Genomic DNA, 17,186 nt, shown 5'->3' with positions numbered 1-17,186 from the left:
TGGTAACGGTGGGGGTTGTTACAAAGAATAAAGTAGAGCCAGAACACATGAAAAATGCCACAAGCGAGAGATGTTTCTTTCTGTTTTCCCAAGCAGTAAAAACCTCCAGAGAAGCCAGCTTCTAATCTCTAACTCACATTTGTATGGGAAAGGGACTGAAAAACTATTCCCAGTAACTGCACTGAGGATGTGGCCCAGAACTGTTGCAGGTGCCTAGAGTGACCAGCACAAACTACACAACCTTAGAGAAGCCCAATAAAAAGTGTGAAGAGTTCCAGGACAGACCTGTGCAGGGAAGACTGCCCCATGAGGGCCTCCTGAGCATAGCCAAGACACAAAGATTCTTTACTCCCAACTCCAGTACCTGGGCAACAAAAGGTGGCAAAAGGGACACAGACTGCAAGTTGAACATACACTCTGTAGATCCATTGTTTTGATATTGCTTTTCGATCACTTAGCCTCTTTCTACAATATTTTCTAATGAAATTGTAGAATATTTTTTCCACCTTTTTCAGTAGGAATTTAATAAATATAATGCTCCCATATATAATCCCAAAAGTTATAAATTTCAACCTAATCTTTGTTAATCAGAAGAGAGGATAATATTTTATCTTGAAATAACCTAGTTTATCTCAAAGCTTTAAAAAGACACAAAACCCAGAAAATTAATCATCCTGATGCAATGAAAATAAATCAATCTTCCAAAAGGAAAAAGAGGTTCTTGCAGTATGACCATCTAGTCAAATAAACAGATGCACTGTAAGGACACAAAACCACACCATGATTATTAGAGGCAAGCAGCAACTGTAACAAACTGAAAAGTAAGTATCTCCTTGTTTCTAGGCAGACTGCTTGTTGAACCACCCAGGAGCACCACTAACACAAGGCTATATAGAAATGAACACACACAGATCAATATCCACAATATGACACCCATGCAGAAAAAAGTCCACTCTGGCTAAAAGACAACACTAAGTGCCTATCTGCTCTTAACAGAAGAATATTGCTGTAGACATTGGCATGGAGATAATAATCAGGCTAAAGATATTCACCAAGCCAAGCAATTGGAATTCATATCTTAGAAATGCCAGAATCATCCAAAGTGGAGGCTCAGAAATGTTCAAAACCCGAAGAACAATTAAAGGAGACCAAAAGAAGAGCTCAATTTTGTGAGTTAGCAAGGCGGAAACATTAACTGTGGATGGCAATCTCTGTGGAGGTGTATGGAGATGTGGGAGGAGGGGTGTGGAAGTGAGGGAATGGGGGGGCTGTGGGAATGTATTGATGAAGTGGGGGATCATCAGGATATGGTGGAGAGATGTGATAGATTTAGAGGGATATGGGGCATTACGGGGGCTTCTTATGGTTTGGGGGCAAGAGGACTGAGGGATGCTGTGGAGAGTGTGGTGGCAGGGTGGAAGTATGTGTTGAATGCATGGTGGATGTGGGAAACAGTGAAAAGATATTTAGGCGTGTGGGAGTACAGGGGTATGTGGGTTGTGTGTGGCAGGAGTGTGCATGGTGGGTGTATACACGGTAAACATTCAATGGGCATATATACATGTATATGCATGCATATATACCTGTGCACCTGTCTGTGCATTTTTTTGTGTGTAATGGGACAAATAAGTGCTTATTGCTAAATTTCCTTCTGATTTAAAATTCCTTCCTTAAAAATTACACTATGTACAATCACCTTTCACAAATGGCAAAAATTCAAATTAAAGATGTAAATTACTACATCTGTGGAACTATCCCCTCTATTTTAAATAAAGCAAGCTGACTTTCCTCACAAACTCATGGAATCAATGCTGGAATAGCCCAAGTATTTAAGATCAAGAACTTTATTGTATGTTTATTTCATAGTTTGAGGACCTTGGAAATGGACTACTAAAAATGAAATCGCTAGTATGTCGTCATATTTCTTCTCTGAAACTACAAAAGACACGTGATAGTCTTATTTCCAGAAGCATGATCTCTATGCCTGTTTCCTATCAACCAGAGTTATCATCAAATTCAGCATGGATAGGGACTAAAAACTGAACAAATACACACACATATACACAATTCCTTTCCAGGACCCTGTATAGTGTTTTCTCCTTGTTTTCAAAATTGCCCCACCATACCTTGTCTAGTGCTCTTCTAGCAGATAGCAGCGTGTCTGAATGAATACCACCAATATTTCAATAAGCATCATATTCCATAAAAACAGGTATAATTTGACCCTTCCTGGGACTGATTTCTCATCTCAGGACTATTTTAAATTTCCAGTCCATTTTGAAGAATAGGGCCAGGCTTTGACTGAAGTCAAACTTCAGATGTAATTGTAGTTTTGGCCTTCCTTCAGTCCCCAAATGAACAGTTATTCTACACAAATTTTATTTTCTACTCCTAGTTCAGTTCATTTGGCGGCACTGAGACCTACAAAGATTTTGTTCCCAGTAAGATGCCTCTTGTTCATTTACCCCCACAAATATAACATATTCAAAATAACATATTTCTGAGCTTAAAGAGGATTTTATTTTCATCTTCTTACCTCTGAATTATTGAGGTGGCATTTATGAGTTCCTGAAAACCAGCCATCACTTGAGCATTGGTCAATGTCCACTTTCTGAAGATTTATGTCAACTTTCATGACACCCCTAGAAACAGAAAAGGATAAAAAGAACAAATTAATCTGGGCATTTATGATTTCTCTGTACTTTATCCTTGAAATTATAAAATTATCATAAAGAACATGCCAAAAATAGTCAAATTGCCCACTCATATTCAACCACAGTCTACCAAGAGAAGACACACAGTAGAAGAAAATCATTAAGTATTGGCTTTATGTAAGTCCAAAGGCAGGGAGCTGTCTTCACTTCCTTATATAATGGCTGGTACATGATAGGTGCTCAATAAATATGTGTTGATTGCCTGAACTGCAGGACGATATTGCTCTAGACATGGCAGAAAATGTGACTGTAAAATAACACTTGCTCTCAGAACCTCTTCTAGTAAAGTAAATTAAAATAAAGCCTTCGGTTCATTTCTTTCTACTCCTATTTCCCATTGCAGGACTAGGAAGATTGGGGAGTAGGGAGGACAGTATCAGCAAATAAGCATCTCATTCCTCTGATCTCCCATCCTAATAACTCTAAACAGCTCTTTACGTGTCCCAGTGTTCTGCATTAAACATAGAGATTTGCCTCACTACAGAAATGCTGACTACAATTTTTTTCTTTTAAATCTGGAAACGAAGAGACTGCATTTCACTTAGCCATTTGAGAAGTGTCACTAAGAAAGATAACTCACAAATTCAGAGCCAGTAAAAAGCTAAATTGCAAAGAAAGCTCCAAGTTGGTCTAAAATTCCTCCACTTCCTCCAACCAACTTTCTCTCTATACTTTCCTAAGATTCCCTCTTTTCTATTTTTCACCAGCAGCAGCACCACTAGCAACAGTTGCTGCAGAAATAGCTGTCCAACACTGAACTATCACACATGGACTTTACTGACATAAATATTCTGCATCCTGGGCCCTGAAGCTTTATAATGTAGTTTCTTCATAAACTTAAGTAAAGTATATATACCCCACTAAAAACTACTCAAATAAAAACACATTTTCAAGGACCCACACCCCTAATTTAAGCAATTTTTCATTATGACATCATTCATATATATAAAACATAAAAGTAGGCTCAAATTCCTGATTTTATAGCTCCTGTAGCAACAAGGAATCCCACAGAATTACAAAATAAATGCAAACAAAACTATAAAACCAACAAAAACCAAATTTAAAATATTCATTTAAGAAAACCAAACATTATGCTTTGCCAAAACAAAGTCACCTCTCAAAACAGGAATATAGTACTGACTGCTAGTTCAGCAATCTTATTTTGCCACACATCTTATGACTCATTTCTCTCATCTCTTTTCTCCTTTTAAACTACTGTGAAGCATTCTAACAGAATGGCTTAATGCCATTTGGGCTTCCTTTGGGGTGAATATATCATTTCTTTTTTCAGTCTGCCTGTGTTCTTTTCTTTAACCTGTGAGAAAAGTACTACATTACCTAGTGCCTACATGCTCAAAAGATACACAGAAACAAATAGGGACACTAAGACTTCCTGCCAGTATTTGGTTTACCCAGATAATCCAGAATATGTTTGAGTTGATTTTCCAGATGATCAGAGAAACGAAAACCCAAAGATTGCAGAAAACACGCTGATCATTCAGAAATATAGACCCCATCTTGCAAAATATTACTGTTGTGGGTCATAATGCAATAAAACACATGTTTATGTGATAAATGAATGGATTTCCAAGTAACCTAATGCCTTAACCCAGTTCACTCCTTTCCTCTTTCAACAAATATTTGCTTGGTATGTGCATATCACTGTAAGACACACTAAGTACGACAGAAAGGCAAATCTACCCCCAAGGAACACTGAAAGACATAAGACATTTTGAAAATGACAAAAGTATTTAATGGACAGTGGATACTAAATTCTGGAGGATTGGGGAACTATCATTTGGAGTAAAGTAGGGCTTCAATAACCATTCGTTGACATACTGACTGCTTTCACCACTAGAACCTTCCATTGAACTATGTTCCACAAAAGTTAATCCAATCATCTAAGCCCACTTCTCATTCTACTTTATGCTCTTTGGAAATAACATTCTTTCATTCATTCAGTAGATACTCAGTGAGTGCTTACTATGTGCCAGAATTTTTCTTGGTTTTTGAAATGCATCAGTAAGTAGGAACATAAAATCCTGCCTTCATAGAGCTTAATTCTAGTGTGGGATAGAGAAATAGGTAAAATAAATGACTAAATTATACTATATTTTACAAAAAAAAAAAAAAATAAGTTCCATGGGGAAAACAACTTCAAGCAGATAAAGGGGATGAAATAGAAAACTTTTAAAAAAATTTTAAAGGGTAGTCAGGATAAGTCTCACTGAGGTGAATTTTTTTTTTTTTTTTAATACTTTAAGTTCTAGGATACATGTGCATAACGTGCAGGTTTGTTACATATGTATACTTGTGCCATGTTGGTGTGCTGCACCCATCAACTCGTCAGCACCCATCAACTCGTCCTTTACATCAGGTATAACTCCCAATGCAATCCCTCCCCACTACCCCCTCCCCATAATAGGCCCTGGTGTGTGATGTTCCCCTTCCCGAGTCCAAGTGATCTCATTGTTCAGTTCCCACCTATGAGTGAGAACATGTGGTGCTTGGTTTTCTGTTCTTGTGATAGTTTGCTGAGAATGATGGTTTCCAGCTGCATCCATGTCCCTACAAAGGACACAAACTCATCCTTGTTTATGGCTGCATAGTATTCCATGGTGTATATGTGCCACATTTTCTTAATCCAGTCTGTCACTGATGGACATTTGGGTTGATTCCAAGTCTTTGCTATTGTGAATAGTGCTGCAATGGACATACGTGTACATGTGTCTTTATAGCAGCATGATTTATAATCCTCTGGGTATATACCCAGTAATGGGATGGCTGGGTCATAAGGTACTTCTAGTTCTAGATCCTTGAGGAATCACCATACTGCTTTCCATAATGGTTGAACTAGTTGACAATCCCACCAACAGTGTAAAAGTGTTCCTATTTCTCCACATCCTCTCCAGCACCTGTTGTTTCCTGACTTTTTAATGATCGCCATTCTAACTGGTGTGAGATGGTATCTCATTGTGGTTTTGATTTGCATTTCTCTGATGGCCAGTGATGATGAGCATTTTTTCATGTGTCTGTAGGCTGTACGCATGTCTTGTTTTGAGAAATGTCTGTTCATATCCCTTGCCCACTTTTTGATGGGGTTGTTTTTTTCTTGTAAATTTGTTTGAGTTCTTTATAGGTTCTGGATATTAGCCCTTTGTCAGATGAGTAGATTGCAAAAATTTTCTCCCATTCTGTAGGTTTCCTATTCACTCTGATGGTAGTTTCTTTTGCTGTGCAGAAGCTCTTTAGTTTAATTAGATCCCATTTGTCAATTTTGGCTTTTGTTGCCATTGCTTTTGGTGTTTTAGACGTGAAGTCCTTGCCCATGCCTATGTCCTGAATGGTATTAACTAGGTTTTCTTCTAGGGTTTTTGTGGTATTAGGTCTAACATTTAAGTCTCTATTCTGACTCAACACAGTTCAAGGTATAATTAGAGCAGATTTATAAAAACACTCTAAATCACCAGTATCATAAAGCTTCTCACCGGACTACTGTTGTCCAATACATTTTGGTTTTCTTTCTTGACTATCTTATTTAGAAAGTATTTACAATTGGCAAACTAATCAATATGCATTTCTACTCGTTCCACAATTGCTGGTAATAATGAGGTCAAGTTTTCTCAACAATCTTGCCATGGCAGTTCAGTTCCCAGACAGTGGAATTCCAGCTTACTCAGACATCGGCTAACTTGGAAAATAAAAAGCTGCAATTACTGTGGTGGTTTCCTTCCCTGGGGAAAACTGACTTCAGAAAAAGGCAACTCAACTGACTGAAAGCTTTCGCCCTCCATTCCAAGCTCATACATGGAAACTAAAAAGTCACCACAGACCTCAAGCCCAGCTTGTGAAGCATTCCAGATTGTGCAAAACCATGGAAGATAATGAGCTATGTTTCCCAGCTGGGAAATCAACACTGAGGCTTCTTCATTAGAGCCTAAGCCTGGGCTCCTAGAGACTTATAAAACCCTGGGGGAAGGTGCTGTATACTTCCTGTCCTGGGGAAGCGAAGGTTTGGGGAATATAACAGAAAGAAAACCCTCTCTTCTTGGGGAAGAGCATCCTGCTGAAAGGGACGCAAAGATCCAACACCCAAGGACCCATGTGTCCCATCACAGACCAGGCCTGGCGAGAGCCCCATCGGGCCTGCACCCTGCATCCCCTGAGTGGGCATCTCAGGGGTGGAAGTGTTCCTGGGAAATTCTGAGGGTGAGAAAGCTGGCTGCTGTTTCATGGCCTCAGGACACGAAAGTGAGGGTCAAAAAATAGCCTGTAAGTGGCCTCCAGAGAATGGAAAATATAGCAAATAGGATCCCCCAAACACCTAGGTGCTCAGCTACACTGCAGACCAGCATTTTCCTCTATTTGTCCATCAATAGAAAAACAAGCCCAAAGCAGGATTCAGCCCATCAAACACCATTTCCCTGCTGGTCTTTCTCTGTGAATGGACCTCCAAGTCAAAGCAATGGCCAAGTGCCATAGGTTGGACTCCCTTTGTGCTTCTTGTATCTTGACCCTTCTCTTCCATATTCATGGCCACTGCCTTGCTTCAGGCCCTCATCTTTCCCGGGTTAAAAAAATTTAATAATAGCCTACTCTTTGGTCCTGTTTGGCATTGCTCCAAGTAAAGATCCTGGTTTGTAGCTCTTGACGTTTATATGGTGTAGGGACCTTCTTTAAGAAAAACAAAATCATGAATACACATTTATGTGACAAGATGACCTTTGGCCCTAGGTCTTTGGGTGATAGCTGTTGGATGGGTAGGCACCATGGGCATTAAGAGTATTACCAGAAGCCATTTCTATTCCAGAATGACCAGTAACTTCACTATACACAAAAGTGACCACAAACAACTTTAGTATGTATTTCTAAACCCAGACTAAAACAAAAATCCTAAACTTCCTCTTAACCAGTTTGCAAAACTGCCCACAGCCTAGGAAAAGTGTAATGGAGGCACATTATACCAGAAAGAGACCACTGCATTCAAAATATCTTATTTTTGCAAATTTTACAAAAACAGTTGACCACAAAACTCATTTCTAGTACCCATTCCAGGATTTTAGAAAGTTCCCATGCAAGTAAGGGTTGCTGAAGCCCAAGAGTCATATACTACTTTCTATGTAATATTTGAAACATATAAACCCAATCTTGACAATTCCCTACTTGAAATCAATATTGCTCACTTTCCTAAAGATTAAAATCCAAGTTCCCTGGAATGACATAATCAGGGCCCTCCTACTTCTAACTTCTCCAACCACTCTCATACATATATTCCTTGTTCCAGACAATTCAGAACTGCATTTAAAGTCCTAAAAAATTCATGCTATCTCAAACCATTCTTTCATAGATGCCTTTATATATGAAGTGCCTTTGCCTAAGTATGCTTTACATTATACCTTCTACCTGGCCACTTTATCAAGCCTCCCATGAACTCCAAGTCTGATATGGAAGAGAGTCCCTTATTCTCCCATAATACACTGTGCTTACCTTCTTCATATCAATTAGCACGCTGTATTATAATATTTGATTTTCAATGATGTGTTTTCCCCACTGAAATTTTCATGGTCTGTATCTTTTTTTTAACATTTTTCCTCAGCTCCTAAATCAGCCCACAGCCAAAAATTAACTTTGGAGGAATTGCAGACACAAGAGAAGCAAAGAGTAGCTAAACCGACATTCCACCCCCCCAGAAAAAAAAATACCCAAGCAAATTCAAAATATCATAAACTGCTATGGAGGAATGGATAGAGAGAGAGACTGGATAGACTGATGGAAAGACTTGAAATTCTGCTTTTCTCCCTCCTCATGTTACCTTGGACAATAATTTTTCTGCTCTGTCACTAAAAAAAAAAAAATGGACAGTAACAGCCTACGTAGTCAATATTGATGGGATATCAAGGTAGAAGTTCTGCTGAAATAGACTGATGAAAACAGGTGCCTGGAGATCAGCTGCCATCAGTCATTCACTTCTAACAATAGACAACCAAAACAGAATCAGGTGCCTAGAAATGGACTGCTGCCATAATGAAAACTCTAAACCTATGCCAATGGCTTTGGGACCAAGCAAAAGCTGAAAGGGCCTCAGTGATGGTTAATGAAAGTGGGAAACTGTTGGTGAGTTTTGAAGGACAATGAAGACAATGTCATTGGAGGCAGGAACAAAAGGGACTTTTGTTATATAGTAAGTAGAATGTTGGACAGCACCATCACCTGTGAACAAGTGAATTTGTAGATCCGGCTGAGGAAGTTTCTAGACAAATGCAGAAATGCCAAACCTGGCTCTTTCTAGCTGCGTCTGATAAATATAAAAAGACATGGACTAAAGAAGGAGCTGGTTCATGGTTTTATGTTTTGGCTTTTTGAGACAGAGTCTCTGTCACCCAGGCTGGAGTACAGTGGCATGATCTCAGGTCACTGCAACCTCCACCTCCCTGGTTGAAGTGATTCTCCTGCCTAAGCCTCCAGAATAGCTGGGACTACAGGTACGCACCACCATGCCCTGTTAATTTTTGTATATTTAGGAGAGACGGGGTTTCACTATGTTGACCAGGGTGGTCTTGAACTCCTGACCTCAGGTGATCCACCCGCCTCAGCCTCCCAAAGTGCTAGGATTACAGGCATGAGCCACTGTGCCCAGCCATGTTTTGGCTTTTTAATTGTGGTAAAATATACATAACACAATTTACCATCTTAACCATTTTTAACACATGCTTTTATAGTATAGAGTACATACATATTATTGTGCAACTAATCTTGGGAACTGTTTTCATCTTGCAAAACTGAAACTGTTCCCTTTAAACGACAAATCCCTATTCCCCAACTCTGCCAAGCTCTTGGATTAAAACTACCTTTCTGTCTCTATAAATTTAACTACACTAGGTTCCTCATGTATGTGGAATCATACAGTAATTGTATTTTCATGACTATTTCACTTAGTATAATGTCCCCAACGTTCATCCGTGTTGTAATATGTGTCAGAATTTCCTTCCTTTTTAAGACTTAACAAGATTCCATTTTTTATATACACCACATTTTGTTTAGCCATTCATCTGTGGTGGGCCCCCTGAGTTCCTTCCCCTTTCGGTATTGTAAATAATGTTGATATGGAGCTGCTTAGATTTTTAACAAAATGTAGAAGAAATATAAAAAGCCAGGACTGCTGAATTTGAAATAAAACTTTCTCCAGAAACACAACACGCAAATAAAATATGGTGTGTTCGTTTGTTAAGGCTGCCATAACCCAGTATCTCAGACTGGGTGATTTGAACAACAGAACTTTATTTTCTCACAATTCTTTAAGCTAGAAGTTTAACATAAAGGAATCAGCAAGAGTTGCTTTCTTCTGAGCTCTCTCCTTGACTTGTAGATGGCCATCTTCTTGTGTCTTCACATGGTCTTCCCTCTGTGCGTGTCTGTCTTCTAATTTCTTAGGAGGACAGTCATATTGGATTAGGACCCACCCTAAATGACCTCATTTTAACTTACTTCTTTAAAGAGCCTATCACCAAATACAATCACATTATGAGATATTGGAGGTTAGGACTGCAACATATCAATTTTTGGAGAACACAATTCATACCACAATATATGGTATCCTGATTTATATCCTGGAACAGAAAAGGGACATTAGTGGAAAAACAGGAAACCTGAATGAAGCCTGTAGTTAATATTAGCTCCTTACTTTTGATAATTTTACCATGGTTATGTAAGATGTATTACTACAGGAAGCTGTATAAAGAGTATATAGAAACTTTCTTTTCTATCTTTACTAATCTTCTGAAAGTCTAAAAGTATTTTAAAATACTTTTAAAAACTTCCTAGTTATAGAACACTAGTTTTTAAAAAATAAAATAAAATAAAATAAATAAGGGAGACTCGGCCTGGCACGGTAGCTCACACCTGTAATCCCAGCACTTTGTGAGGCCGAGGCAGGCGGATCACGAGTTCAGGAGATCGAGACCATCCTGGCTAACACGGTGAAACCCTATCTCTACTAAGGATACAAAAAATTAACCGGGCATGGTGTCAGGCACCTGTAGTCCCAGCTACTTGGGAGGCTGAGGCAGGAGAATGGCGTGAACCTGGGAGGCGGAGCTTGCAGTGAGCCGAGATGGCGCCACTACACTCCAGCCTGGGCAACAGAGCGAGACTCTGTCTCAAAAGAAAAAAAATAATAGTAAGGGATACTCAAGAATTAAAGAGAAAATATGCAAATAAACAGAAAATATGCAAATCATATGCAGAATGAAGAGATAAAAAGGAATGTTTAAAAAGCAGTATTAGGATACATTGTTCTCTAATGAACTGAAAAACTAAAAAAGAAGGATTAAAGGATAAGTTGATAGACAATATAAAACGCCAGTTTACCCCAAAAGGAAGAAAAAAGTTCAATAGTGCAATAAGCATAAAAAATCTAAATCATTCACTTCCCTGAAAACTTCAGGCCTAGATGGCTTTATATACGAATTCTACCAAACTTTTAAGGAACAGTTCTGGTTTTATGTTTTCACAAACAAAAAAGAAAAAGAAAACCCCACCCAGTTCACTTTACATGATTTTTATTCCAAACCGCACGAGGGGAATTAAAAAAAAATTACAGCCACATTTTAACTATGCATGTAGATTTAAGAGTCTCAAAGGAAATATGAGCTAAACAAATGTTTAAATATATTAAAATAATTATATGTCATGATATAGTGGAATATATATCAGAATGAAAGGTTATTTTAGCACTAGAAAAATATGCCCAAAAAATTCAAAATAGAAGAAATGAGAAAAAATTATTTTAATCAAACTAAAAAGGTGTTTTACAAAGTTCAACAACTTAGTTATTTTTAAAGGCAAACTACAAATAGAAAGAAACTTTCTTAAATTGGCAAGGCTTGCCTCTAGCAACATTACTCTTAAGGGAGAAATTTTTTAAGATATTCCCTTTAAGGCAAGAATGCTTACTGTATCACTGATACTATGTAACATAGTACTGAAATCTTGACTAATTCTATAAGAACCAAAAAAACTGAAAAAGAAAAATGAGATGTAAAGATTAGAAGTGAATATATTAAATTGTCATTACTTGTACATGACATGATCATTTAAAATCAGTAGATAAATGAGAACAAAAAGAAAGTTCAGCAAGGTTGCTGGATACCAGATCAAAGAACAAAAAGCATTAGCATTTCTCTATACCAACGATCTCCAGTAAAAAAAATTTATAACTAAAAAGACAACATTTAAAATAGTAACAAAACCTACAGGCCAGGCATGGTGGCTCACACCTGTAATCCCAGCACTTTGGGAGGCCAAGGCAGGTGGATCACAAGGTCAGGAGTTCGAGACCAGCCTGGCCAATATGGTGAAACTCTGTCTCTACTAACAATACAAAAATTAGTTGGACATGGTGGCAGGTGCCTGTACTCCCAGCTACTCAGGAGACTGAGGCACGAGAATCGCTTGAACCCAGGAGGCAGAAGTTGCAGTGAACTGAGATGGCGCCACTGCACTCTAGCCCGGGCAACAGAGCAAGACTCCATCTCAAAAAAAAAAAAAAAAAAAAAAAAAAACCTATAAATTCTCTAGTAGTTAAGTAAGAATACACAAAGCCTCTATGGAAAATTTTTGAAAACTCTTAATGAAGAATAATGAATGATTTGAATAAATAGAGAACCATACTGATATGGTTTGTATCTGTGTCCTCCCCAAATCTCTTGTCAAATTGTAATCCCCATTGTTGGAGGTGGGGCCTGGTGGGAGGTGATTGGATCATGGGGGTGGATCCTTCATGAATGGTTTGGCACCATCCCCTCAGTGCTGTTCTTGTGATGGTGAGTATGTTCTAGTAAGTTCTCATTGTCCAAAAGTATGTAGCACACCCCTACTTGCTCCTCCCATGTAAGATGCCTGCTTACACTTTGCCTTCCGCCATGAGTAAAAGCTCCCTGAAGCCTCCCCAGAAGCAGATGCTGCCTTGCTTCCTGTACAGCCTGCAGAACTGCGAGCCAATTAAACCTCTTTTCTTTATAAATTACCCAGTCTCAGGTATTTCTTTATAGTAGTGCAAAATGGACTGACACCCATGCCATTCGCTGACAGGGGATAATTCATTGTAATAAACATGTGAATTCTCATCAAATGAAAGTATAAAATTAAGCACAACCTACCAAAATTCTGTATGAATTTTTGAGAAATAGCTTAAGCTTAAGTAGAATAATAAAAGCCAGTTGTGAAAAAGAAAAAGAGGACTTGCCCAACCAAATATTAGGACATACTACCCAATTGTGGCAGATTTGGGAAGCCATGGAACCAAATAGAGAGCTCAGAGATAGACACAGGGATATGAGGCATTTATGTTTATGATAAAGGAAGGTAGTATTAGGAACTTGGGCTACTAATGGATAAATATAATAACTGGATCACTACCCAATACCATGTACACAAGTATATTCCAAATGTTAACAACTCGACTGCAAAAGGTAAAACTATAAAGTTAGTAGCTGATAACATAAGATAATTTTTTGACAAGATATTAAAAGACTTCATAAATGCTATGGCTTGAATGTGTCCCCCAGAGTTCATGTGTTAGAAACTTCATCCCCAGTGCAACGGTGTTGAGAGATAGGACCTTTAAGAGGTGATTGGTCATAAGGGCTCTGCCCTCAGGAATGGATTAATGTGGTTATTAAGGGAGTGGGTTTGCCATAAAAGCAAATTTGGCCTCCTCTAGTGCACGTGCTCCCTTTTTCTTGTGCATGAGTAAGCTGTCTTGCCCTTTCCCCTCCTGCCACAAGAAGACACAACAACAAGACCCTCACCAGGTGGGGCCGCCCAACAACGGATTTCCTGGCCTCCAGAATTGGGAGTCAAATAAATTTCTAATCATTTATTGTGAGCCAAATAAATGTCTAATGATTTCAATCACTATAAATTACCCAGTCTCAAGTACCGCTATAGTGGTAGAAAATAGACTGAGACAAAAAACAGAACCCAAAAGCATAAACCACGAGGTAAAATTTTGATTAAGTAAAAAACATCAGAAACTTTTTAAAATTCTGGGGTTTTTTTTTGTTTGGTTGGTTGGTTGCTTTTTTTGTTTTTGTTTTTTGAGACGGAGTCTCCCTTTGTCGCCAGGCTGCAGTACAGTGGCACGATCTTGGTTCACTACAACCTCCAACTCCCTGGTTCAAGTGATTCTCCTGCCTCAGCCTCCTGAGTAGCTGGGATTACAGGCACCCGCCACCATGTCCCGCTAATTTTTGTTTTCTGTTTTTTGTTTTTTTTGTTTTGTTTTGTTTTGTTTTTTGAGACGGAGTCTCGCTCTTTCGCCCAGGCTGGAGTGCAGTGGCTGGATCTCAGCTCACTGCAAGCTCTGCCTCCCGGGTTCACGCCATTCTCCTGCCTCAGCCTCCCGAGTAGCTGGGACTACAGGCACCCGCCACCACGACCAGCTAATTTTTTATGTATTTTTAGTAGAGACGGGGTTTCACCGTGTTCACCAGGATGGTCTCGTAGAGACAAGGTTTCACCATGTTGACCAGGATGGTCTCAATCTCCTGACCTTGTGATCCGCCCGCCTCGGCCTCCCGAAGTGCTGGGATTACAGGCGTGAGCCACCATGCCCGGCCAAAATTCTGGTTTTCAAGGAAGAACATTATGGACAAAGTTAACTGAAAGATGACATATTGGATGATTTTGCAATGTCTAAAATTTACAAGGATATAATGTCATGAATACACCAAGATTTATTGCAAGTCAACAAAAATACAGGAATTATAACAGGAAATGGGCAAAGGATATAAACAGTTTACAAAAAAAAGTAAACCCAACAGGCCCACAAGCATATGAAGAGATGCTTGAGCACATTGGTAATCAGGAATGCAAATTGAAACAATAATGAGATATCACTTCACATTTGTTAGACTGGCAAAAAAAAAAAAAAAAAAAAAAAAGTAGAAAGCTGTATAATGCCAAGTGTTGGCAGGAATGTGAGGCTATAGGAACTCTGCTGGTGGGTCTGGAAACTGAAGCACGCTGTCTAGAAAGTAATTTTACAATATTTAGTAAAATTGAGTTTACCCCTCCCTATGACTCAGAAATCCTGCTTTTGGGTTTCTCTTTCAAAGAAATCCACACTCATTCCTAAAGGGGCACAGAACACACACTATGCAGCAGTAGAGAAATGCATTGGTTGTATATGTAGCAACATTAAGAGATTGTCAAAGCAGATTTGTGTGAATAAAATGCAAAATAATGAGGTATCTGGCAACTATTTAATCAAAATTATTTACAAAAAAGAAAATAGCATGTGAATAAGAGAATACACCACACAGGCTAGTTGTAAATGGGATGGATTCAACGGAAACAAGATACTTTTTTGGAAATGGAAGAAGAGTGATTTCCTTTCTGTTACTGTGTAACTGAAGATTCTAGATTCATAATCTCATGACTTTTAAGTTTAGCTGAAGTCATCTTTGGGTGTCTTCCTTATCTGGGGCCTCTCATACTAAGAAAACATTGCTCACAAAACACCCTGCATCTCTATCATTTAGTTCATGCCCATAACTACAAAAAGTACAAGAGCACCAAGAACACAGTTCTCCCAGGGCTTTAATGACAGAGAAAATATTTGGCAAATCTACCGCAATTAGGCATGACCTCAGTACCAAAGTACTTGGTGGCTGCTTACTTAGCAAATATAAGCAGATAATCTAGGTTATTTGAGGATAAGGCTAACTTTTCCTCTAACACAACTAAGACTTAAGTCACCAGCCATTGAGCAAACACAGCCAGGGGTCAAGACACCAGAAACTAGATAGGATTTGGAGCCAAAGACTAAAATAAAAATATAATATCAACAGTTAACATTTCTTTATCTGTAACACTTTTCAGTTATAAAGTAGATTATAAAGTAGATTGTGCGTGTGTGTCCCTACTACATGTAAGGCTCTTTGCTAGGCGGTAGTGCAGATGCAAAGCATAGGATGTCATTCTTTAAAATGGTTTAGTGGGAAGAAAAAAAAAACAGAAGTAAAGATACAATCTATTCATTCATTCACACAAAATGCATTGAGCACTGAATTACCACTGTTGCTCTGCATTCTCTTCAGCCCTCTGATGTGGCATTGTGCCATGATGAGGGTTTTCAAGAACAGGCAATCCAGTAACCAGACCCAGATCATTTAAAGGTTTGCCTTATAAGACGAAGAGAGAGAGCGGCACACAGATCTAACAGTAGTCAACAAGAAGAATAAAGGAGAAAGCCATACTCCATACAATTTACATATTACACATAAAAGAGAACTGCCTAAAGAAAACACGAAGTGGCTGGGCGCAGTGGCTCTCACCTGTAATCCCAGCACTTTGGGAGGCCAAGGCAGGCAGATCACGAGGTCAGGAGTTCGAGACTAGCCTGGCCAACATGGTGAAACCCCATCTCTACTAAAAATGAAAAAAAAAAAAAAATTAGCCAGGTGTGGTGGCATGCACCTGTAGTTCCAGCTACATGGGAGGCTGAGGCAGAAGAATTGCTTGAACCCAGGAGGTGGAGGTTGCAATGAGCCAAGATCATGCCACTGCACTCCGGCCTGGGCGACAGAGTGAGACTCCATCTCAAAAAAAAAGAAAAATAGGAAGTGAGCTGCTCTCCTATACAGTCTCCAAGTAATCCCAAACCCATGCTCTAGTGGGTTTGCAGGTTAATTCAGGTGAAAGCAGGTTCGGGACCTACCTAATTTGACAGTTTGTAGAAGCCACCATGTGGTCAGGAGATGTTGAGATGTTCTTGCTGCCAGCACCATGTGACACAGTTCCAATGCTTCTGTTCTTTTACTTCTCAATTCTAATACACACACACACATACACACACACACACACACACACACACACACATTCACATAGGACCAGAGTCTCATACTGAGAACAGTGGTTCTGGCGATGAGATGGTTGGTAGAAGAATAACATATATACCAATATCAGATGTACAGGATGCAGATTTTGTTTATTCTTTTACAAAAGCCTCTTGAATACCATCATTTCTTTAGTTGTCAATCAACTTTTAAAACGTGTTTTCCTCCTATTTCAATTATAGCGCTGTAGGTAATTGAGATAAAGTTTTCTTTTTTCAAAACTTTCCATTTCTAAATGCAACCTCTGCAAAATTAAAGTAAAAGCAGGAAAAAATAATCTTTGTATGTTTGCTAGAGACGCAAAATTGTTAAAATGTGAAAAACCAAGTGAAATAACAATGGTTACTAACCCTAACCAATAATAAGCTACGTGACTAATGAACAAAGCAAACATATTCTATAAACCCTGCTCTGTACAGTTGAATATACCACATGGTAAACATTATATTTTAAACTCCTACAAGTGTTTAGCTCTTTCTAGTTTTCAAGGAATTTTGACATATATTACCTCATTTTATCTTTACCAAACCACTAGGCATAAAATACATAGTTGTCTTAATCATAGCATAAGAGC

The 17,186-nt window shown here is 38.7% G+C and overlaps 1 protein-coding gene across 1 annotated transcript in view; it reads right to left on the bottom strand.

Annotated features, from left to right (window-relative positions):
- Window positions 1-17,186, bottom strand: part of GPR158 (G protein-coupled receptor 158) — a 422,564-nt gene that overhangs the window by 379,363 nt on the left and 26,015 nt on the right. Inside the window, exon 2 of the mRNA XM_008002559.3 lies at window positions 2,537-2,642. Within this exon, the coding sequence (XP_008000750.2) occupies window positions 2,537-2,642 (106 nt within the window). The remainder of the gene's footprint in view (window positions 1-2,536; window positions 2,643-17,186) is intronic.

Source organism: Chlorocebus sabaeus, chromosome 9 (assembly GCF_047675955.1).
Source record: "Chlorocebus sabaeus isolate Y175 chromosome 9, mChlSab1.0.hap1, whole genome shotgun sequence".
Lineage (NCBI taxonomy): Eukaryota > Metazoa > Chordata > Mammalia > Primates > Cercopithecidae > Chlorocebus > Chlorocebus sabaeus.
This window is presented reverse-complemented; position numbering and strand designations above follow the sequence as displayed.